Consider the following 21,158-nt stretch of genomic DNA (forward strand, 5'->3'; position numbering starts at 1 on the left):
GCGCCTGGACGCTCCTCATTTCGGGCGCCTCCAGGCTGCCCCTCGCCGAATCTGGGCCCTGAACGCAGTGTGAGAAAAGAGGCCCGCAGCGAGGCGGTGCGGCTTTCTGGAAGCAGCCGCCTCTCCCATCCGGAATCCCTTCTGCCTCTCCCTTCCCAGAACCGGGGAACCTGATGAAGAGGAGGGAACTTTCCGCAGCTCCATCCGCCGTGAGTTTGGGGAGCCTGCGGGTGTTTGGGGCTGAGGGCGGGTGTTTTGAACCTCCTTCCTAGCTTTTCCTGGGCGCAAAGAAGAAGGGGCTCCATCCAAACCACAGGCCTGCCCCTCAAGACACCCGAACTCTCTCGTCCCCTGCAGGTCTGTCCACCCGCAGGCGGTAGAGACAACTGGTGCCTGGGACTCCGCCAGGTCCTGCAGCTCAGCCCGGGCAGGGGAGGGCCGAAGAGAGGGAGGGAAGCTTATAGAGGGGCGCCGTGCCCAGCGGGAGGACGGCGGGGGCGGGGAGGAGCTTGTGGTCCGCGCGCCTCTCACCCTTCTCCCCCCACAGGATTCCCCCCGCACCAGTCGCCTTCCGCCCACCACCTGCGCGCCTCCAGCCACCGCGCCTGCCCCCCCAGCCTCGTCCCACGGACTCGCCTGCCGCCCAGACTTCCAATAAAACGTGCTTTTTATTCCTGACAGCGCTTCCTTGATCTCTCACTCCTTCTGCGCGAAAACCTGGGAGCCCCCATGGCCCAGTCAGGGGGCGCCCCCACCCTTGGGAAAGGGGCGGGGACGCCGGCAGTGGGCGGGGCGGGGGTGACCTGGATGAGGGCGGGCTCCCTGGGCCCCCATTGGCTACTGGCACCCCCAACACTGAGGCTCCCCCATCTCCCCCCCACATCAGTTTGTCCTGCTTCCAGCTGCTGCAGCCGCATCTTCACTGCCTGCCTCAGCACCCAGCAGCCCCTTGCTCCTGCTCAGCATGGCGACCCCAACTCAGAGCCCTACAGATGGTGAGCGTGTTGCCTGTGAAGTGGGCGTCAGGGCCGGTGAGGGTGGGCTCCGGTAACTCAGCTGAAGAGAAAGGGTGTGAAGAAATTCTAGTCCTGAAAAGGGAGGGGGGTGAGAAAGGGGTGCCTGCTGCTTCCCCAGCAGAGCCCTCTGTTGCACACTCCTAAAGGCCACTTGAGGGCTCTGGGACACCCGCTCCCTGGCGATGTAGTCCTGGCGGTGCGGGATCTACAATTAGAGTGTGACAGTCCCAGGAGAAAGGATGCGCGGACAGGTTGCTATGGAAACCGGATGGCTGGTCCACCAAGTGGTGGTAGCGGTGGGGAAGAGATGGGCTTTAGGGTTGGGAGCCTATGGGTGTGTAGCCAGAGAGGTAAGATTTCAGGACCACGGATTTGGCAAGGGCGGGGGCAGTCCACATCCCCCTTAGACCAGCACTGACGTCTATGGTGGGGGCTTCCTGAAATCCTGAACAGGCAGGCTCCTAGGGAAAGAGGAACAGCTAAAGAAGAGACAAAATGGGGTAAGGGTTGGCTAAGAAAATCTGAAAGAGACAGAAAAAGACCAAGACAGGCAAGAGATACAAGAGTCAGTGACACAAAGACCCAGGAGGATAGATAGAGTGTCAGAGAGAGTGACAGGAAGATGCAGAGAAAGAATCAGACAGAGAGATAGATGGATTGAGACAACTATGGAATGAGGAGAGAGAAAAGCGGAGAAAGGAACAGAAAGGGGAACGCGTGGGGTGGGGCCCGAACCACTGCAGTGAACCTCATGAGTGGGAATGGCATGGTGCGACTCTCTTTCCCAGCCTACAGCCAACGGTAGTTTCCAGTGCCAGATGTGCAACTGGGTGTGCACACAGATGTTCCTCCCACCCTCGTCCTGCAGCAGACCACTTACATTTGACACCCGCTAACCCAGATATACATCCACTTAATCACTCACTCTCCGTGTTGCACCTAGCAATCCCTCTGGTGAGCTTCCTTCTGCTGAGGAGCAGGCCACAGAATGCTTCAGTAGGGGAGGGGACAGGACAGGGGTTTCCAGCACTGGAGGCAGGGCCAGGGATGCTGAGGAGCCCTTGGCAATGAAGGGAACCCCAATTCCACCCTGACTGCTCCTTTCCTAACCCTCTTTCCCAGCCGGCAGGGGCTGCTGCACTGAGCCATATCTGCAGAATGCAAATCGGGGCGGGGTGGGGGGGGGGCTGCAGAGGCTGGAACCACCCTAGGGACAGGGGGCAGGGCTGAGCTGGCAGGTCTGGCGGGAGCCCAGGGCTGCTTTTCGCAGCGGTGGCGGTTAGTAGGATCGATGGCAGCAGACGGACTGAGGCGGGAGCAGATGCCTCAGCAACCCCCCTTTCCCAGACACAGCATAAGAGGGGACCGCAGGTCTTGGGAAATCCCAGGAGAGGAAAAGCGTGTTGTGCATTGCAGGCTGCTTAGGGAAATGAATTAATGAACTGTTGGGGAGAGGAAGGGGAGGAAAGTGAAGTTCTTTTCACTTGCCAGGGAAAAGGAGGGAGGGTTAGGGGCAAAAGGAAAGAGGATGCATGAATGCAACTGGGCCTGAGTCCCTGTCCCTGAGAGGGACCCTCAGCTTGACTAGAAGCCAGCCCTGAAGGAGTCACAAGAGGAGGTACAGAGGGAGGAGAGAGAGTCAAAAGGGGGCCCAAACCTCAAGCCTCACACAGGACCCTACCCAGCCTGCAGTGATGGGACCCATCACCTTGCAAGATGCTCTGGTCACCATAGCAACACCTCCTTCTTGATCTCTCTGTGGCAACTGGCCAAAAGTAGCACACATTCCTCCTTCTGCCTCCTGATTCCACCCTTAGCCCAGCCACACCCCAAGGGTTCTGGTTGCTGGGCCAATAGGGGGTGAGCAGAGGACCTTTTGCAGGGAGCACCTGTACTTGGGAGGAACCCAAGAGGATTCTGAGAGTGGCACTCATATAGTGGGTTTCTGAGAACTTTGGAGGAGGATTTGCGGGAAACAGGAAAACAAAAGAGATAATCCAACCTGTCTACTTTTGGTGCACTTTGGTGCAGGTTAGGATGGTCTCACATTCATTCATTCATTCATTCCTTCATTCATTCATTCACTCACTTACATTCCAGGAAAGTTCTTTGAGAGCCTTTTGCAAATGTCAAGATCAACAGCAGAGATGAGTCAAACAGATTTACTCAACATCTGGTGGGAAAGCTAAGACAGAGCTCAGATGACTAAGTCACTGTGTCCCTGGTTGGATGCTTTTGAGTACCACCTTCAAAATTTTGTGCATATTCAAATGTTAACTGTTCCCTGCATTGCTATTCACTTAATGTTTTTTCTTCTCAAAGGATTAACCTTTTTTTCTCTTCAGTACTGGTATTCAGTATTGATTAAACTCCAGGCCTTTGCACTCCCAGCCTTTTATTTTGGGACAGGGTCTTGCTTAGTCACTAAGTTGCCCTGGCTGGGCTCAAACTCACAGTCCTTCTGCCTCATACTTCCAGTATTAACTTTTTAAAAATACTTAATTAGCTTTGTTTTATATTGCACCACAAGTGCAAAATGAAGTTTTGTTTGTTGGCCTTTATTGAAGGCAAGCATAAAAATGAATCTTAAGCAAGTGACTTGACTTTTACCTCCGTCAGAGTAGCTGCCAGGATTAAATCTGTTAGCACTGTAAAGAGCTGAGAAGCAGCTTGATGCAGCATCAGTGCCGTACATTCCTGGCTAAATAAATAAGTACAACACTGTCACAACTTCTACATAGATTTGTGTTTCCTGGGGAAGATTTTGAGCACAAGGCTTGTTTTCTCTGGGTAAGCGGGGTACGAACAAGTGCAGGCAGCTATTAAAGACACATCTACTCCAACTTGAAGCCTGGGCAGAGGCCTGAAAGGGGCAAACTGACACACTGCATGGATTCCTGCTATTCATGGTCTTGCCTCAGAGACCTCTGTGTGAGTCTGTTCAGGCTACAGTTTACTTTGGCAACAAACAGTACCAAAGTCTTGGTGGGTTAGGATCACCAGGGTTATTTCTCACTGATGTTTTCTGTCCATCAAAAGCCTTTACCACTCAGAAAAGGAAACTAGAGCAGGCACCATCTTGAATGTTCAGGCCACCAGGCCAGAGACAAAAGAGAATTTTTGCACGAGTACTTAGATGTTCCAGCCTTTAAGTGACAATGGTACTTCTATGTATAGTTCACTGACGAGAATTAGTTACAAGACCCCATACAACCTCAAGGGAGCTACCCTCCTCCGAGGAGCCTGAAAGGGAAGAGAAGGACACTATGCCATCACTCTGGCACTGCTCCTCATTCCTCAAACTCTGCAGAATTCAGCTCCTGACAAGGTAGAACCTGTGAGGACTGCAGAGGAAGTAGAAGCCCAGAGGATTGTACTTCTGGAATGGGAAGATGGTCTGAGCACTTCTGAAGGAGAGTGGGGTGTGTGGCAGGGAGGTGGGAGATGAGGAAGAAGGGACCCAAAGGTGCACACACACGTGTGGCATGTGTGGTGGTACTAAAGATGGAATTAGACCTTTGCATTGAGCTGTATCCCAGCTCTTTTTATTTTTAAATTTTGAAATGAGGCTTTGCTAACTTGCCCAGACTGAGCTTGAACTTGTGATCCTCCTGCCTCAGCCTCTCAGGGTGCTAGGATTACAGGTGTCTGTCACCACTTCCCACATTGGACCTATGCACTAGGGTTTTTAAGTGGATGGGTGTGTCTCAAGTGTTTGTGTGGTACATACATCCACACATACCAGGAATACCACTGCCAAATCCATGTTGAATCTTAACATTGCTGGTGTCCTAGAGATAAATAATATATGAATCACTGCAGCTCCTCTGCTGTAGATTTGGTAGCAAGAGCAAGTGGAAGAGAGCAAGAGAAGTTGCCTGGGAACTTTGGCAGTGTCCAGGGGCAGCAGACCCACAGACTTGGGTCCACCAGTGGGACTGGGGTCTGTCCACCCCAGCATCATATGTAAATGGGGTTGTGTCTGTGCTTGCAGGCCACTGCTGACATCAGACTTCTAGGGGTCTAGGACCAGGACTGCCAAGTATGGCTGGGCACATGGTGCACTTTACAGGGGATGGAACAGACTGATGGAATGACTGAGAGGGGCTGGAATTATTTCTGTGTTCTGTTTGTCAAGCCTGAATCCTGTCACAAGTGTCTATCATCTAGAGCAAGGGGCTTTCTTCTCAGATTTCCACAAAGAAATTCCTGGGCCAGTGGCGCCATCCAGATCCTTTAAAATGTTAAGAAATTTATCCAGCCACGGTGGTGTACAACTATAAGCCCAGCACAGTGGGAGGCTGAGGCAGAAACATTTCAAGTTCAAGCCCAACCTGAGCAACTTTGTGAGACCTTGTCTCAAAATAAAAAGGGCAGGGGATGTAACTCAATCCTGGGGCCCGAAGTTCAGCCTTCAGTATCCCTCCCCAAATGTCAAGAAAGCTAGCATTCAAATACTTCTCCTTCTCTCTCCTCCTTGCCTCCCTTCCCATAGCTCCTGAGGAATTTGACCCATTTTTCTATGGTGAGTATAGAATTGGTGATCCTAAGGCTGGATGGAGGGTAGCTGCGGATCCCCATAAGGCACTGCTGAAGATGCCAGCTGTGATACATGGGCCACTGTTGTGTGACCATGTGGGTAGTCACGTCAGCTGCCTGTGTGTTGGGTAGAACCCCGCTGGGGAGGAAAGTGGTCTCATACTCTCTTGAAGCCCCTTCGAGGCTCCAGGGACTTGAATGGACCCTTAACACATGTTCCAGTCAGCAGGACCCTGGGCGGGTGCACTGTAATCGCCAGAGAAGCAGGCAGGGAACATCTTAAAAGCAATGACACTGAGCCAGGTCTTCTGCATGCGAGTCCTGGCTTACCCATCCTCCAGCTGTGTGACCATGGACCCTCCTGTGAATAAAAGGCGGCGATTGTGCCCAGCTCTGAGGACTGTGAGGAGAGCTACCTGAGATGCCTTTATGTCATTCTCGTGGTGTGGAAGTTCTACCCCTCTCTGGAGGGTCTAGCCCTAGTTTTTTTGTGCACATGCCCCTCTTCTCCATCTGTACAGCTCCTCCAATAAGCCAGTTTTCTTCTCACCTCGGGGCCTTTGCACTCCCTGCTCCTTCTGCCAGGAATTCACCTCCTTAGCACTCTCTGCAGCTGGCTAGGATTCCTTTTCCTTCTTCTGGCCTCAGATTAAATATTGCCTGTTTGCTGGGAAAGGCCCCTCCCTGACTCCCTAGCACAAGAAGCCATACCACATCCAGCGATGACTTGGATTTTTTGAGTGTTTTTTCCTTTGTTCATGCAGTTTGTTGGTGCTTGCTTAATCATAACATGGAAGTTGACTGCTTGAGCCTGAAGCCTGGTATATAGTGTGTGCTTTGCAAATTCACATTTCAGCAAAAACTTACTGAGCACATGCTCTGTGCCAGACAACGTACCTGCCTCCTGGCAACACTGCAGGCAGCAATATGGACAAAATTGCCTGCTCTCTTTATCTAACACTCAGTGGGAGGCAGGTACTCAAGTAAATAAAATGAAAATTATTTATGAAATGAGAATGGGAGAGAAAAATAATTCTCATGAAGAAAAGTAGAAGAGAATGGATTTAGAAAGTTTTAAGAAGATGGGAAAATCCTAAGTCGATAGAGAGGTGTGAATTGGCATCTGAATGAATCCCAGAAGTTTCTCAGGGAGGAAGCCTTGTGGCTATCTAGAGAAAAGCTTTTGGATGGAGGGATGGCAAGTACAAAGGTCCTGAGGCAGGACAGCAGCTGATCTGCTGTGGGAACATCAAGGAGGCCATCATGACAGAAGTAGAGATTGAGGGACACAATGGATTGGACTGGGGCCTTGAGGACCTTGGTGAGGACCTTATTGTTTGCCTGGAGTGCAGTGGGAGCTGGGGAGGGAGGGTTTTGAGCCAAGTGGGACCCTGTAGCTGAGGGAGGGTTCCCCTACTGTTGAGGCTGGCGACACCACAGAGAAGACTGCTGCGGTGGTGGAAATGGCTGGCAATGGTGGACAGGACCTGGGTCAGGGAGGAAGCAGTTGTGTGTGCTTAAATGAGGGAGGGGGCGGGGAGGAGGGAGGTGAGCAGAGGTCAAAGGGAGCCCGACCCCAGGTCTCATTCTCCTGTGAGCCTCTGGAGGGGCATCAGCGTGGCTTGCAATGTCCTGGATTCTGGAGCATGGACCTAGGGCTGAGGCCCCCTGACTGCCCTCCTGTTTTCCCTAGACTATGCCACGGTGCAGACAGTGGGCATGACTCTGGCCACCATAATGTTCCTGCTGGGGATCATCATCATCATCAGTAAGTTTGGCCCTCCATGGGCTGCCCTGGCATCCATGGGCACCTCAGGTCTTCTGTCGGCTTTTGTCCATACCCTGTGGCCTCTGTACCTAGCTTCTTGTTGTCTCTCTCTCTCAATAGGCAAGAAGGTGAAGTGCAGAAAGGCAGACTCCAGGTCTGAGAGGTCTGGCTGCAGTGGAGAGTGGGGGTGGCAGGGCAGCCCAGGGCCTCGGGGTGCTTCTCCGGAAGGGCCCAGGAGGCCCAAACTGCCAAACCCTTGATTCTCTCTCTCTCTCTCTGCCTCCACAGCCCCACCTGCAAGTCCTGTAAGTCGGAGCTCCCATCTTCAGGTGAGGGTAAGAAAGCGCGTCTGTGGTCTGGGAGGTTGGTAGGTGGCAGTGGAAAGGGGAATCCTTATGTGGACAGCCTCTGAGGCGCCAGAGCCAGAGCCTGGGCCCCAACAGTGGCACCAGGGCAATTCTGTAGGTGGCTGAGCCCTGCAAAGTGAAGACATTAAGCCACCAGGGGGCAGTGGAATGGGAAACACCCGAAAAGTCCACAGCACAAAGATTCCCAGACACACATGCATAAACCTCAAAGAGCAAGAACAAACCCATTTCCCAAGGAAGAGAGGCACAAGCTCAGGGAGGAGGGACCCTGGCTGGGAGAGGGACAGTTGCCAGCCAGGATGGGGAGCTGGGCCCCTGGGGCCACAGAAGGGCAGAGTGCTTTCCAGATGCTGTCATCCATCTGGGCCTGATCTATAGTGGAACAAAGAGAAAAAATAGGAAAAGAAGGAGAAGAGGGTGGGTTTCTGAATAATTATATCAGAAAAAGATGCATAGAATGCACATTTAAAAATTCATGTTGGAGAAAGTAGCTGTGGGGAAGTAGGTCCTATGGGAATAAGGCTTGTGAAATAGATGAGGGATGCATGATGAAAAGTGTGGAGGTCCCGGAGGTCCCAGAGGAAGGAGAAAGGGGGTTAGGAAGGAATGCAAAGGAGGGGTGAGGGTGCTGGGGGAAAGGAGGGTGGAGGCCCAGGGGATGGAGGGTGGAAGGAACAGAGGGGTGGGGACTGGCAAGCAGACAGGAGATCATGACTCCTTGGGGGTGTTAGTCTTCATTATACAAAAATATCTTGACCTGTTTTTGGTGGCATTGCGTCCTTTCCAGGGGCCTGTGAAAAAATCAAAGGACAGGAATCTTTTGCCTTTTATACAATTGTTGTAACTGAAAAGAAGGGCTTGGGGGAATTGGGTGTGGAACTTTGGATTTTGTTTCATGTTCTCTTAAGGAAATTTGAGCATATTTAACCAGGCACTCTGAGGATGCAGGTGGGGTACAGTGTGGATGCTGGTATTTGGCCCTGACACTTGGAGCACAGTCTGAGAATCTGTGCAGGATCCTGACCACCCTCCAACCCCAGCTGAAGGAAGGTCTGCTGTAGGTGGAAAAAGGAATTCTGTTGAGTCGGGGTGTACAGAATGCAAGACACAGGAAAGGCATGAGGGCCTGGGAGGAGAAGGGGTAAGAAGGGGGTGGGTACTCCCTTTCTGGCAAGAGGACACTAGAAAACTCCAGGTTGGCTTTTGAGGCTGGGCCCCTCCACAACTGTGTTTCCCTTCTGGACTTCACTCTGGGATAGACAGCAGTCACAGATCGGTAACAATAGCCGGCAGGTAGCAAGGTGTGAGGAGGCAAGAGAGGTCCTCTGGGCTCGCCCATGAGTGACAGCCCCCAGGGGTCTGGCTTCCAGGACCCGGGGATGCCGAGCCCGCCGGCTGTGGGCAGGGGAGGTGCGCCTCTCCCCGGGCTCACACAGCCCCGCCTCTTTCCCCAGCGCCTGGCGGCGGTGGCGTCTAAAACCAGCCCCAGGGAACCTCCACTGCTGTCCTCGCCTGACGCGGGAGCCTGAGGATCGGGTGAAAAGCGGTGGGGACCCCAGCCTTGCGCCGGGGACGCTCCCCCGAATGAGCCGCCCCACCCACCCGAAGGCTGGAGCCGCTGCACCCTGCTGTCCCTTCCCAGGTCTTGGCAACGACGATCCCCTCAAAGAGCCTGTCTGCACCCCAGACCCAGGGACTCATGCCTCCAGCTCCTGGGATCTGGGAGTCCACCCCCAGCTCCCCAGGAAGCCCGTGCGCTGCTCCCCCAACCCCTTCGTCTCTTTCCGGAGCATCCGTTCCTTGGCCCCTAGGTGTCCACATCTTGAGCTTAATAAATGTGCATTTGGTTTTTCCCGTTCTGTCTGTGCGTTCTTATCTGTGGGCACACAAGGATGGGGGCTGAGAATGAAGCCGGGTCGCTGTCCCTTGCGTGCCTACAGTCCACCCCTTCCCCAGGGCCCCAGTCGCTCCTCCTCGTCCTCCTCCTCGTCCTCCTCCTCCTCGCTTCCTCACCCCTCCCTCCACACCTCCGGAGCAGCCCTTTCCCCTCCTTCCCTCCCCGCCTCCGCCCTCCCCCTGGCCTGGTGGGCGGAGGCCACCCCAGTCCCCCAGCGTCTTTAGCTTCTCCCCCTCCCGCTCTCACCCGGGGCTGCGGGGCTCCGAAGCCAGGAAACCCAAGAGGAAATGACTGCGCCCGTCTGGGTCCCCGCCCGCCGCGCTCTCCTGGCCACACCCTCGCCCGGACGCTGCTCCTGCTGCCCTGGCCCCTTGCGGCCGCGGCTCGGCTCGCGGTCCCGGCTCTGATGTAAGTCGCCCCGCGCTCCTCCTCCTCTGCCCGTAGCCCCTCTGCCCAGCTCCGACTCAGGTGGGCAAGACACCGGCCCGTCGGTGCCTCTCCGCCTCCGCGCATGCCCACGTGGCTTTACACTTGGGCCACTCGATCCCCGCCTCCTGCCTCAGTCTCCCTAGTTCTGCTCCACCCGTGCAGACAGCCCCTCTCGGAGCTGCCCAGCATTGGGCTTCGTTCCGTCCGCAGTACCGCCCAACACAGCTCACTTTTTCCCCTGTGATCAGGAGTGGATTACTCACCCTTCCTCTTGCAGCTCCTCGAGGCTTCGGCCCTGTGCCCCAGGCAGTGGGAAGCCTTCTTCTGCTCTGCCCAGAGCGCCCTGCCTTTCCCTGCCAGCCCTCGGGAGGGTCCGAGCCTGGCTTGGGGAGCAGCGCAGGGCATGTGTGCTCTTGGCACTGCTGGGTGTCCAGGTGGGCCTGTGGCTTCTTGTTTTTGAGATCTACAGGAAGAGGAAGGGGTGGGGGCTTGGGACCTCCACCTCTGAGCCCCGAAGCCTGCTTGTAGTCAGCCCTGACTGACAGCAAGGGGGATCCTAAAACCAGCTTTGGGGAGGGGAGCTTTGGGGCTGCAGGACCTCTAGGGACTACCCCAGACCACGCCTCACCTACCCCAGCTGCTACTCACCCCACAGATGTTGCCCTCCAGTCGCCTGTGTCTCCTCACCATCATTGGCCTGATCATGCCCATCAGAGGTAAGACCCTGCCCCGGAGCCCTAGGGGCTGGTGAGTTTGGAGGCTCTGTCTTATCCCCCCAGCCTTCCTACTGAGCCTCCACCAGGAAGTGGGGAGGCCTAGCCAGGTCTGGGGTTACACCTTCTCTGGACAGCTCAACCCTCCGTGGTAGCTTCCAGTTTCTCAAGAGTCTGGCTGGCGCCTTTCCTGCTGAGCACCCTCCATTTCACCTCCAAGAAGAACTCAGCCCGTTTGATTTGGCCAGGAGGTCGGTGTCAGTTTTCTTTTAGGCAGCCAGAAAACCTAGGTTCCCAACACAGTTGGCTTCCTGGATCCCCGTGAACACTGTAAAGGGGGTGTGTGGGAAGTGGGGGGGGGGGCGCTAGTCTTCAGTAGGAGCCTCTCAACCTTGCTGGCCTCAAAGGGGTCACCGTAAAGCTGGAGTTTGCAGATGCTTTCCACAGGCAGGTGCTATGTCCCTTGGCTGGTGTGGCCTTTAGCTCTTGTGCATGCTGTCATGCCCATGTTATGGATGAGAAAACTGAAATTCAGAGCTAGAATTATAGCCATTCTGCCTTTCTCATAACCCAGATCACATGCTCCACTGAAAAATGCCCCCATTTCTCTTTGGGTTTCCTGTATTCTTGTTGCTGGGGTATAGTGGTACATGCCTATAATCCCAGCAGTTGGAAGGCTGAGGCAAGAGGATTACTAGTGTGAGGCCAGCCTGAGCTACCTAGTGAGTTCAAGGCCAGATGCCTTGGTTGGCTCCAAGGCAGAAATGCCATTGGTGGAAGGACCTAGCTGAGAACAAGGTGCTCAACTCATGGTAGCCAGGAAGCAAAGAGAGAAGGGAGGAGCTGGGGACAAGAATTCATACTTCCAGGTCACGATCCCTGTGATCTACCTTCCATCAGGCCACACCTCTAATTACACATCCATCTATAAACTCACTGACCGAGTCTTAAAACTAGAGAAGAAGCAAAGGTATTCACTGAGCATCTACTGTGCACCAGATCTAAGCACTAAGAGAAAAAAAATCAGTGGATAATATCAGGCCAAAGACAGACAGTAATCAACAAATCAGCAAGTTGTGTAGGAGCCCAGAAGGTGATAGCACTCGGGAAAATAAAGGAGGGCAATGAGGGTTGTCTAACCAGGCTGGTCTCAAGACTGCTTCCCAGAGGTGGGTGACACTGGGTGCAGAGAAGTGAACTGAGCAGGTCCCTGCGGGTGAGCATTGTCTGCTGGTGGGGAGGCCTCAAGGCTGGGTTAAGTTTGCAAGGAACAGGGTGGAAAGAGGAGAGGACAGAGGGTGATGGGGATCAGAGGGAGGGGATGATGAGCCAGGTGAGATGAGCCATCCTGCGCAGGCTCAGAGCCTGGAGAGCCTGCCCTGACTCAGGTGGGCAAGGACTCCCTTTGACTGCAGATGGGAGCGTACTGTGGGGGCAGGGCCAGAGCAGGAGACCAGGGAGGAGGCTGATGGGACTTGTGGGTGTGGAGCAGGCAGTGGATGTGTCAGGCTCTGACTATATGTGACACTGTGAGGAGACCCTTTTCCTACTCAGTCTCTGCAGCCCTGTGAGATAGTTATAATCCCCACTTTGCAGACAAGACAATTGAGGCTCAGAGAAGAGTGGAGACTTCACTTGCTCCAAGTCATGCAGCAAGGAAGTCATTGGGAGCAAAATTTAAAAATAGGGTCCTGCCTGACCGTAGCACTGGGGCTTACTAGACAAGCCCACAATGATGGGTGGAGACAGGGGGCTGAAGGAAGGGCCCCAGATGCTATGGTGTAGATTTAAAGTGTCCCCCAAAGCTTCATATGTTTGGAAGGTGGTTAGATCTTGGAACACTTCACTCATCAATGGATTCATCCGTTGGTGGTCCCCACGCTTTCCAAAAGTTGGTCAGAGAGGGAGCGAAGGTGAGAAAAGAGGAGCAGAGGCTCTCTTCTGATCTCATCCTTGCTTTTCCAGGACAGAGGTTGGTCACCTCCCTTCGTACGGTGGACCCAACTACTGTGAACACTCACGTTCTAACAGAAGATCCAGGTGAGAAAAAGGGAGCAGATCTGTCAAGATGAATCTCATCCTGGGCCAAACTGGGGAATCCATGAACCTGACTAACTAAAAAGTCCCAGGATAGGCCTTTAGGCACGGCTTCATGTAGGGACAGTCGGGAAAATCACCAGCGCTTGGTTTTGTTTCCTCTATGTTGGCTTCATTTTCAGTCAGATTCTCCTCTGATGGGCCAAAATGGCCCCTAGAGTTCTCGTAAGGATCTGAAAGCAAGAGAATTTCCATTTGCCCAGTCCACTAAATGTCCCATAACTGAACGTCATTGACCTGCCTTGGGTGATATGTCCACCTATGAGTTGATTGTGGTGATGACAGGCACAGACAACTGACAGTCGGTCTGGTTCCCATGACAACCTCCAACACATGGGTAGCAGCCCCACTGAATCAGGAAAGATGCTCCCCTAAGGAGGGCTCCAGGACTCTTACTGGATGGGTGCTGGTTTGTGGGTCAGAGGTATTTGGAAAACTGAGCTGAACACCTAGGCAGGACTTTTCGGAGTCTTAGTGAGACTGACCGGCAACAAGATGCCCAAGAAGGAGCTGCTAGCTTGGCTGATGTAGGAGTCTGGGTCTTAAGGTAGGGGAGGCCCAGGGATCCAGACTGAGCTCTTAGCCAATAAATAACTGGGTGACTTCAGTCATTTCATTACATCAAAACTGAAATGCTATGGGACCCCCCCAGTGTTGATCTGCGGCTTGTCTCTACTTTCTTCTGCCCCTAATCTATTTCTGGATGCCAGATGCAGCCCACCTAGAAGGCCATTCTACCCCTCTGACGTCCACCTGGCTTGCTGATGGTGAGTGGGCAGGGGCAGGGGGACTGGGACTGGGAATTGAATCTAGGGCCTTTCACTGGAGCGACATCCCCAGCCCTTATTTTAAATTTCTTCTTTTGAGACAGGGTCTTACTAAGTCGCTAGGCTGAGCTGAAACTTACAGTCCTCCTGCCTCAGCCTTCCAGAGTCCTGGGATTACAGACATGCCCACACACTCAACTTCCTCCCCAATGTTTTCAAATTAATGATTAGTGACCCAAGAACACAGACACACATTCTCGAGGGAACGAATAGAAACATAGGCAAGACTGAATCCCTCTGCCTCCCAGCCCCACCCTGTTTGTCCCCTCCGCCTTCTTGGAGAGGCCCCCAGTGAGCACTGAGTGGTCTCCATTCTACAGTAATAGCACACGCACAGGATCTGCAGAAAATACACCTGCTTCCTGCTGCATTTCTGTGAGCTCAAGGGTGGCAGGTGATGGTCCTGCAGCTTGCTTTGTCCACCTTTTTCATGCAGTGGTAGTGTGGATCTCATCTCATGTCGCTGCGGAAGACCCCTCTGCTCCTCTGCACCTCCTGGTTGTTGCACAGGGGCCGGGAAATGAGCAAAGTCGCACTCTGCTGATGGGCACAGTGGTGGCTTTCAGGTTTTCCTGCTGTGCCTGGTGCCACACAAGCAACCTTGTACTTTCTTCTTGCCCCAAACCCCAACAGCACTTACGACGTGAGGGCCACAGATCCAAGTGCTTTTTGTGCGTTAGCTCCTTTGATCCTCCCCCAAATGCAGTGAGATCAGGGTGACCACTGTCTTCCTCTTACAGTCAAGGAAACAGAGACACAGAGCAACCTTGCTGAGACCACACAGCAAGTTGGGCACACAGCTGAGCTGGAGACCAAGACCCAGCAACCGTCTGGAACAGATGCTTTTTTTCTGGTGACAGATCCAGGGCCACAGATCAGTAGCAAGGAAGGTAAGAGTCCAGCGGGGAGCAGAGCAGACTTCGGTTTTTCCTTTATTTAATTCCCTGTTAATGTCTACTGCTCAAAGCACCTGTTGGGGGACTTCCAAGTAGATTTTTAAAAATCGTTTTGGTTTGTGGTCAAAGGTGTTTGGGAAATGGTGGGTTAAACATTTTTCTCTTTGGCAGGACTTCTCATAGCCTCCATAAAGCTAATTTTCACCAACTGTCCCCAAGAGGAAGCATCCCGAATGTAGCATTTCCCAAGCACTACTGACCTGGGGTCTCTCTTTTGTTGGGTTCCCCTCTGAGGGCTGGTGCTGGGAAATGGGGCTATGGCTGGTTCCTTTGTATCTGTCTCCTTCACGTTAGGGCAAGAGATTTTTAGTTGTAAGATACAAAATACCCAACTTGGAGGGGCTGACCACTGCTTGCTGCCTCCGTGGGGGCAGAGTGCCTGTCCCTTGCAGGCCACTTGCATAGATGTGGGGGAGTGACCTCTCCCTGTTCCTCACTCCTTGATTTTGCCTCCACGACTCCCACCTACCTTCCCCGCCTTATAGCCACTCACTCTGCTCGTCTCAATGAAGGCACCACGGCCCTCTACCACAGATCAACACCAGACAGACGCGTCAGGAGGAACGACACGCTCAGACAGACTGGTCAGTAACTCCCTTTCCAGACTGGCAACAACCGTTTCCCAGGTTCTGGGCATTGCCGGCACCTGGAATGTGCCCAGCCCATTTGAAGGACACGTATGTTGAGAGAATAAATGATGTCCTCTTGGCAGAGAAGGGTGCTCAAGAATGTGTGAGTGGACGTAAGTGCTACATGCAAGGCACGACAAACTCAGAGGCTTTAGATGGTCACTATTTGGCTTCCACCGTGCGAAATGTAGATTGTGCTCAGCTGTGGGGTTCTTTTAGGCATGGTTGGGCTCACTAATGTGTTCAGGGCACCTGGTTCTTTCCCTCGAGGCCTCGTCCCCATTTTCTGTCCACCCAACACTCAATGCATGAAGGGAATGCCACACCGATGGGCCACAGCGGGGATGCATTCACCTGTTCATGCAACAAAGACCCTCTGACAGCCAGGTGTGGTGACTCACACCTATAATCCCAGCACTCTTAGAGGCTGAGGCAGGAGGGTCACAGTTCAAGCCCAGCCTAAGCAATTCAGAGACTTAGTGAGAGCCTGCCTCAAAATAAAAAATAAAAATATACCTCAATGGGAAGGTCCTATGATCAACTCCCAGCATTGCAAAAAACAGCAAACAAACAAATAAACATTGAGTGCCTTGTGTGTGCCAGTCCTCGATTTAGGTGCCAGAGATATAGCCGTGACAAAAAAAGGCAAAGTCTCTCATCCCAGAAACTGACAGTCTAGTGGAAGAATAAAGAGAACAAATAATAATCATGGTAATTATGTACCAGGTAGTTTTAACTTGCAATCAAGAAAAATAAAGCAGGGTTAGGGTCAGGAAGTGACAAGGGAGTATTTCATATGCAGGAGCAGGGGAGGCCTCACTTTAAAGAAGTGAAGGGAGCAGTCACATGGATATCTAGGGAAAGGCCATTCCAGGCAGAAGGGGTAACCAGTGCAAAGGCCCTGGGGTGAAAAGAGGGTTGATGTGCTTAACAGCAGGGAGGCCTCTGGGCTTCAGTGGGGTGAGTGGTGGAGGAACTGAGGCTAGAGATGTGATGGAAACGGATTGTGTGTTGAAATAAGGACCTTGTGTTTTGCTCTAAGGATAGAAAGGCTGAGAACCAGATGCCCCCACTTTCCGCCATCCATCCCTTCACCGCACAGAACTCTGCAGACTCTGATCTGTGTCTCATCTTTCTTTCCAGGTCCAGATAAGGACCCCTTCTACTACGGTGAGTTACTCACAGGAAGAGGTGGGAAGGAAAGGCCAAGGAACCACTCACTGTCCACTCCTGTCCTTCTCCACAGATGTGGACACTCTCCGGAAACGAGGGCTGCTGGTGGCAGCTGTGCTCTTCATCACAGGGATTGTCATCCTTACCAGTAAGAGCGGGGCGAGGGGAAAGTCACCAAGACCAGAGGGGCCTTGGTCAGCACTGAGAGCCAGGTTCTAGAAGGCCGCTGGACGAGGCTGTTCAGCCAGGCACATCTGCAGCTCTGCGGTGTGCCAGGCCCTCAGTTCGGCTCCCCCGCCTCAGCCTGGAGATGGAGGCTGGGCTCAGCTGGGTGATTCTGCTCACAGCTGGCTTTACGCATGTGCCTGAGGTCAGCTAAAGGCCAGAAGGGAGCCCTGTTTATATAGGCCCTCAGTTCTTCACCTTGTGGCCTAATTTTCCACTGCTCTCGCCTGAGATTGAATATGTGGTGGTGCTCAAGGAGAAAGAGAGAGAGAGAGAGAGAGAGAGAGAGAGAGAGAGAGAGAGGTGCGAAGGCTTAGAACTGGCCCACTGGTCAAAACAAATCATGAGGCCCAGGTTCATGCGAATGGTCAGAAAATAGAGTTCTTTTTCCTTCTCTTGCTCCTCCTCCTCTTCTTTTTCTCCTTCTTTTCCTCTTCTTCTCCTTTTCTTTCTCCTCCTCTTCCTCTCTCCCCTTCTTTTTCTTTTTCTTTTGAGGTACTGGAGACTGAACCCAGGGGCTTCACACTGAGCCACATCCCCATCCCCTTTATTACCCAGCCTGAGCTCCATCTTGTGCTCCTCGTGCCTCAGCCTCCCAGAATGCTGGGATTCCAGGCTTGAGCCACTACTCCTGGCTCAGCCTTGATTTAAAAAAAAAACAAAAGCACAACTCACTTACTCAGAGAGATTTGTGTCTCTTCAGAGCTCCAATCCCTTTAGAGCTCGTGTCCTTAGTGACCTCATTATCTTCCACGTGGCCCTGCTTCTTTAAAGGTTCCAAGACCTCTCATTGCAGCATACTGGGGACCATAGTTTCAGTACATCACCCTTTAGGGGGACACACTGAAATCATTCCAGGCCATAGCAGGGAGCTGCTGCAGAGGCAGGGGCGGGGTATGGCACAGCACCCCACCTGGGGCCTGGAGACAGTGGGGACTGTTGTCACCCCAGCCCGAAGGTGTAATGGTTGTGTCAGGGCCTGGTAAGAGGTGGGACAGTAGCAAGCTTGCTTCTGGGAGTGCTGACCCCACGGAGAAGATTCCTGCCACCACCCACCACCTCACTGAAACCCAACCCGGAGGGAAGCCTAGCCTGTCGCACCTCCTGCCCTCCTATCTCCTGCCCACAGTGGAGGGCAAGGGGCCCCAAGATGTGACCTGTCCAGCCTGCCTCCCACGGCCCAGCTCAGGGCAGGGAGGGGGTGCGGGGAGGAATAACAACAAGCAGAAAACCTTTCTGTTTTTGTTTTTGCTTTTTGCAGTGCTGCGGATGAAACCAGGGCTTTACATGTGCCAGGCAGGTGCTCTACCACTGAGCTACATGCCCAGCCCTGAGAAGCTAATCTTTTTAAAAGGGGGTTTTTAAGATGCTGTGCAGGAGAAATAAAACACAAGAGCTTCCGTTTACAGGCTCTTGCTTAAAACCAGTATGGTGGTGAATACCTGGAATCCCAGAACTCTGGGAGGCTGTGGCAGGAGAATCACAAGTTGAACCCCTGTCTAGAAAACTTACAGACTTAGAGACACTCTGTCTTCAAAGAAGAAATTTAAAAAGGGCTGGAAATGTAGTGAATGTAGCTCAGTGTGAAGGCCCTAGATTCAGTCCCGGGGTTTGGGGGCACAAGCTCTCACTTAGGCTGTCCAACCTATGCCAAATGTCTTTGCCTTTCTTATGCAACTTCCCCATCAGGGCAATGGGCACAGCCACATCCTTGAACTTGGGGTCAAGTGCAGTAGCCTCGATTGCTCAATGTATGTTTGTTGCCCCTGATGCTGAGCCGGCCCTGTTCCCTGCCAGGTGGGGAAATTAAGGCTCAGAGGAGTTCAGTACCATCACACAGCACATAAGTATCACTGACCCAGGGGAGGCAACGATAAACAGGCAAGAGCATGCATGAGCAGAGCGGATAAGAGAAGAGTGTTTGTCAGCTACAGCAAGGAAAAGCCTGAGGCCAGGAGAGGAGTGCCCTCTGCGGCCCTGAAGTCAGCATCGATTCCTGATGATGAAGAGATGACTTAAAAAACAAAACCCAAGTAGAGAGAGCAGGAAGGACAAAGGCCTGGAAGCAGGGGTGGGAGAGGCCGGGGCGGCGGGGCTGAGAAGGCAGGGGAGAGGAGCAGAGAGGCAAGGTGGGGCGAGGCAGGCTGGCAGCCAGGAGATGGGGGCATAGTGCTGTTTCCGGAGTGCCTTTGCCCCTATCCTTAGCTACATCCCCAGTCCTGTTTTGTTTCTATTCTGAAATAAGTTTTCACAAAGTTGCTAAGCTTCCCAGACTGGGGTTAAACTTGTGATTCTCCTGCTGCAGCCTCCCCAGTGCTGGGACTACAGGCATGACCCCCATGTCTGGCTCCTTTGGCTTCTGAGATCCCCCTGACCGATCCTGGGCCCCGAGCCCATCTGTGCCATCCTACCCAAGAGCCTTTGCGCGGCTGCTCCTCTAGCTAGAGCTTCCTTCCTCCATTCCTGGTTCCCCGTGGCTCCTGCTCACCTCCTTCAGGCCTTTGTCCAAATATCACCTCCTCTTCGAGGCCCCCATGCATCTCCCAAGGATGCTGCCAGCTCCTGGGCCTCCTTGACTCCTTCTTGGCTTTATTGTTATTCATAGTGCTTGTCTCCACCCACACATTTATCTTAATTTTCTTTGTTACTTCCCCTACCAGAAAGTCAGCTGTACAAGGGCTGGGGTTTTTTTTCTTCTTGTTCACCACAGTGTTTCCAGTACCCAGGTCAGTGCCTGGCATATAGTAGATGCACAATAAATACGCACGAACTGAATCCATAAAGCAGTTTGAGCGTTCTGAGAGCTCATCCCTGTGCGTACATGAACATTTCACACTGGCTTTTCTCATGTGTGTCCCTTCACTCTTGTCTAGAGTAACTGGGAGCTTCCTGAGGGACAGGATCATTGGTCTGTCCCCCAGCCCCAGTGCATGTACAGTCAACATTATTTCAATCATGGCTGATCCATCTTCCTCACCCACAGGCGGCAAGTGTAGGCAGGTGTCCCGATGGTGCCGGAAGCCTGGCAGGTAAGTCCAGCGAATGTGGGAGCTACGGCCTGCCTGCGGCGTCCGGAGGCTGAGCCCCCACCAGCTTACTGCATCAGCCTCCTCCCACCCCTCTAAGGGCCTACAGCGTGGTCAATACCAGAAGCCACGACAGGGAAGATGCAGCTGGATGCAGCCATCCCTGAGCGGACAGCCAAGTCCCACCCTCTCCAGCCTGCCTGCCTCTGAGGGCTGCCGGCTCCCTGGCCCTGTTCTGACCAGAAGTAAAGTGCTTTGCCATCTTTCTTTCCCTGTGGCCTCTGATTGTTACACAGCCAGGACTGGGAAGAAAGCACAGGAAGTGGCCTGGTGGGAGACTGTAGGAAGGGGGATGACCCCGCCTGTGATTGCGGGCAGGAGTTGAAGCCCCTCTCAGGGTTGCTGGGTCCATGAATCTGAGTCTTGTATCTGGAATCAGCTCACCACAAACAGAGGTCCTACCCATGTGATCCTCTATCTTTGGCTCTTTGGGTCCCTGCCTTATCTCAAGGGGCCTCATGTGCATAAGTGTGGACAATCTGCCTGCACCCCAAGCTCCGTCCTTATTCCCCAGCCCACAAAGGACAGTTGCTGGCAACCTCTTAGCCTTGGGTGTTTCCGCCAGGGAAGTTGTGCTGGCTGGGGAGTAGGCTCCAAGTGCGGTGTAGGCATGCAGGGGCTGGGGCACCTGGAGCACAGCCTAAGGAGGCTCTGGTGGGCACTCCACAAAGACCTGTGGAGTCGCTGGCCCCAGTGAAGGCCTCAGCCAGGCCACACCAGGTCACGGCCTTCTGGTGCTCAGGGCTCAGGGCATAGCCTGAGCCAGACTGAGGCTGACTGGTCCACTGTCCATCCATGAGATCCCACCATGGTGGGCTGTACTGTGGTGCTTCAGACACTTGGGTCATCACTCCAAAAAGCAGTTATGAAATCAGTTTAGTGGGCCATGTGTGGCATAAAATACGAGAAAAGAAAATAATAAAATAGAAAAGAAAATGTCAGAGTACATCACAAATAATTAGCATTTTATATTTTTAAAAAGGTAGTATATTTTATTTTTTCAACATGTTATATCATGATACATAGGTAGATAGATAGACAGGCAGACAGGTAGATACATAGTCAGCCCTCCGTGCCTCAGCCTTCTAAATCCGTGCATTCCGCCAACCTTGGATTGAAATATGGGATGGAGGGTGCACTGCCTCTCTGTTGAACGTGTAGATTTTTTTCTTGTCCTGATTCCCCAAACAATTGAGCCTAACAGTTATTTACATGGCAGTGACATTGTATGAGGTGGTACAAGCCATCCAGACATGATCTAAAGTGCACAGGAGGATGTGTGTGGGTCATAGGCAGATCTGAGCTGTTTTATATCAGGGACTGGAACACCATAGAGTTTGGTCTCCTTGAAGATCCCGAGCCAGTGCCTAGGACCTAGGCACCTAGGGCACCTAGGAAGACTGTGTGTGGGGTTTGGAGGGGCCACTAACAACAT

The 21,158-nt window shown here is 53.1% G+C and overlaps 4 protein-coding genes across 25 annotated transcripts in view; 3 read left to right on the plus strand and 1 right to left on the minus strand.

The window, feature by feature from the left end:
* Fxyd1 (FXYD domain containing ion transport regulator 1) overlaps positions 1 to 678 on the plus strand; it is a 3,035-nt gene extending 2,357 nt beyond the window's left edge. The window contains exons 8-10 of the mRNA XM_023563694.2: positions 160 to 209; positions 358 to 408; positions 548 to 678. Coding sequence (XP_023419462.1) covers positions 160 to 209; positions 358 to 408; positions 548 to 658 — 212 coding nt within the window. The 3' untranslated portion in view covers positions 659 to 678. The remainder of the gene's footprint in view (positions 1 to 159; positions 210 to 357; positions 409 to 547) is intronic.
* The window catches only part of Lgi4 (leucine rich repeat LGI family member 4), a 25,577-nt gene extending 15,109 nt beyond the window's left edge, over positions 1 to 10,468 (minus strand). For 4 of the 5 annotated variants that reach the window (XM_013149120.3, XM_063253346.1, XM_063253343.1 and 1 more), the window contains exon 1: positions 10,281 to 10,468. The gene's annotated coding sequence lies outside the window, so the exon portion shown is untranslated. The remainder of the gene's footprint in view (positions 1 to 10,280) is intronic. The other variant, XM_063253345.1, reaches the window with a different exon arrangement.
* Positions 606 to 9,824, plus strand: Fxyd7 (FXYD domain containing ion transport regulator 7). 16 transcript variants are annotated; one of them, XR_010048760.1, is made up of 8 exons: positions 903 to 995; positions 5,512 to 5,541; positions 7,249 to 7,323; positions 7,444 to 7,486; positions 7,612 to 7,652; positions 8,600 to 8,748; positions 9,146 to 9,237; positions 9,334 to 9,424. XR_010048760.1 is itself a non-coding variant. In XM_063253348.1 (7 exons), exons 2-7 carry the CDS (start codon positions 965 to 967, stop codon positions 9,810 to 9,812), a joined length of 699 nt encoding a protein of 232 aa, XP_063109418.1. In that variant the 5' UTR covers positions 606 to 737; positions 903 to 964; the 3' UTR covers positions 9,813 to 9,824. The 16 variants fall into 16 exon arrangements, 8 of the variants coding, with proteins under 8 accessions (XP_063109418.1, XP_063109420.1, XP_063109421.1 ...); XM_063253348.1 differs by lacking the exons at positions 8,600 to 8,748; positions 9,146 to 9,237 and adding an exon at positions 606 to 737 and having other exon boundaries at positions 9,334 to 9,824; XR_216233.4 differs by lacking the exon at positions 8,600 to 8,748 and having other exon boundaries at positions 7,612 to 7,658; positions 9,334 to 9,545.
* On the plus strand, positions 9,818 to 19,929 carry Fxyd5 (FXYD domain containing ion transport regulator 5). Of its 3 annotated transcripts, none has more exons than XM_023563686.2 (10): positions 9,818 to 9,996; positions 10,673 to 10,733; positions 12,696 to 12,770; positions 13,538 to 13,594; positions 14,395 to 14,544; positions 15,096 to 15,194; positions 16,383 to 16,409; positions 16,486 to 16,560; positions 19,621 to 19,666; positions 19,764 to 19,929. In XM_023563686.2, the coding sequence occupies exons 2-10, from the start codon at positions 10,673 to 10,675 to the stop codon at positions 19,828 to 19,830; spliced, it is 657 nt and encodes a 218-aa protein (XP_023419454.1). In that variant the 5' UTR covers positions 9,818 to 9,996; the 3' UTR covers positions 19,831 to 19,929. The 3 variants fall into 3 exon arrangements, with proteins under 3 accessions (XP_023419454.1, XP_023419456.1, XP_023419455.1); XM_023563687.2 differs by lacking the exon at positions 9,818 to 9,996 and adding an exon at positions 10,301 to 10,451; XM_023563688.2 differs by lacking the exon at positions 19,764 to 19,929 and having other exon boundaries at positions 19,621 to 19,670.
* Positions 19,930 to 21,158: the final 1,229 nt, after the last annotated feature.

The sequence above is a fragment of the Cavia porcellus genome, unplaced genomic scaffold (genome assembly GCF_034190915.1).
Source record: "Cavia porcellus strain 051 isolate PalLab524CR breed Dunkin Hartley unplaced genomic scaffold, mCavPor4.1 scaffold_7, whole genome shotgun sequence".
Taxonomy (NCBI): Eukaryota; Metazoa; Chordata; class Mammalia; order Rodentia; family Caviidae; genus Cavia; species Cavia porcellus.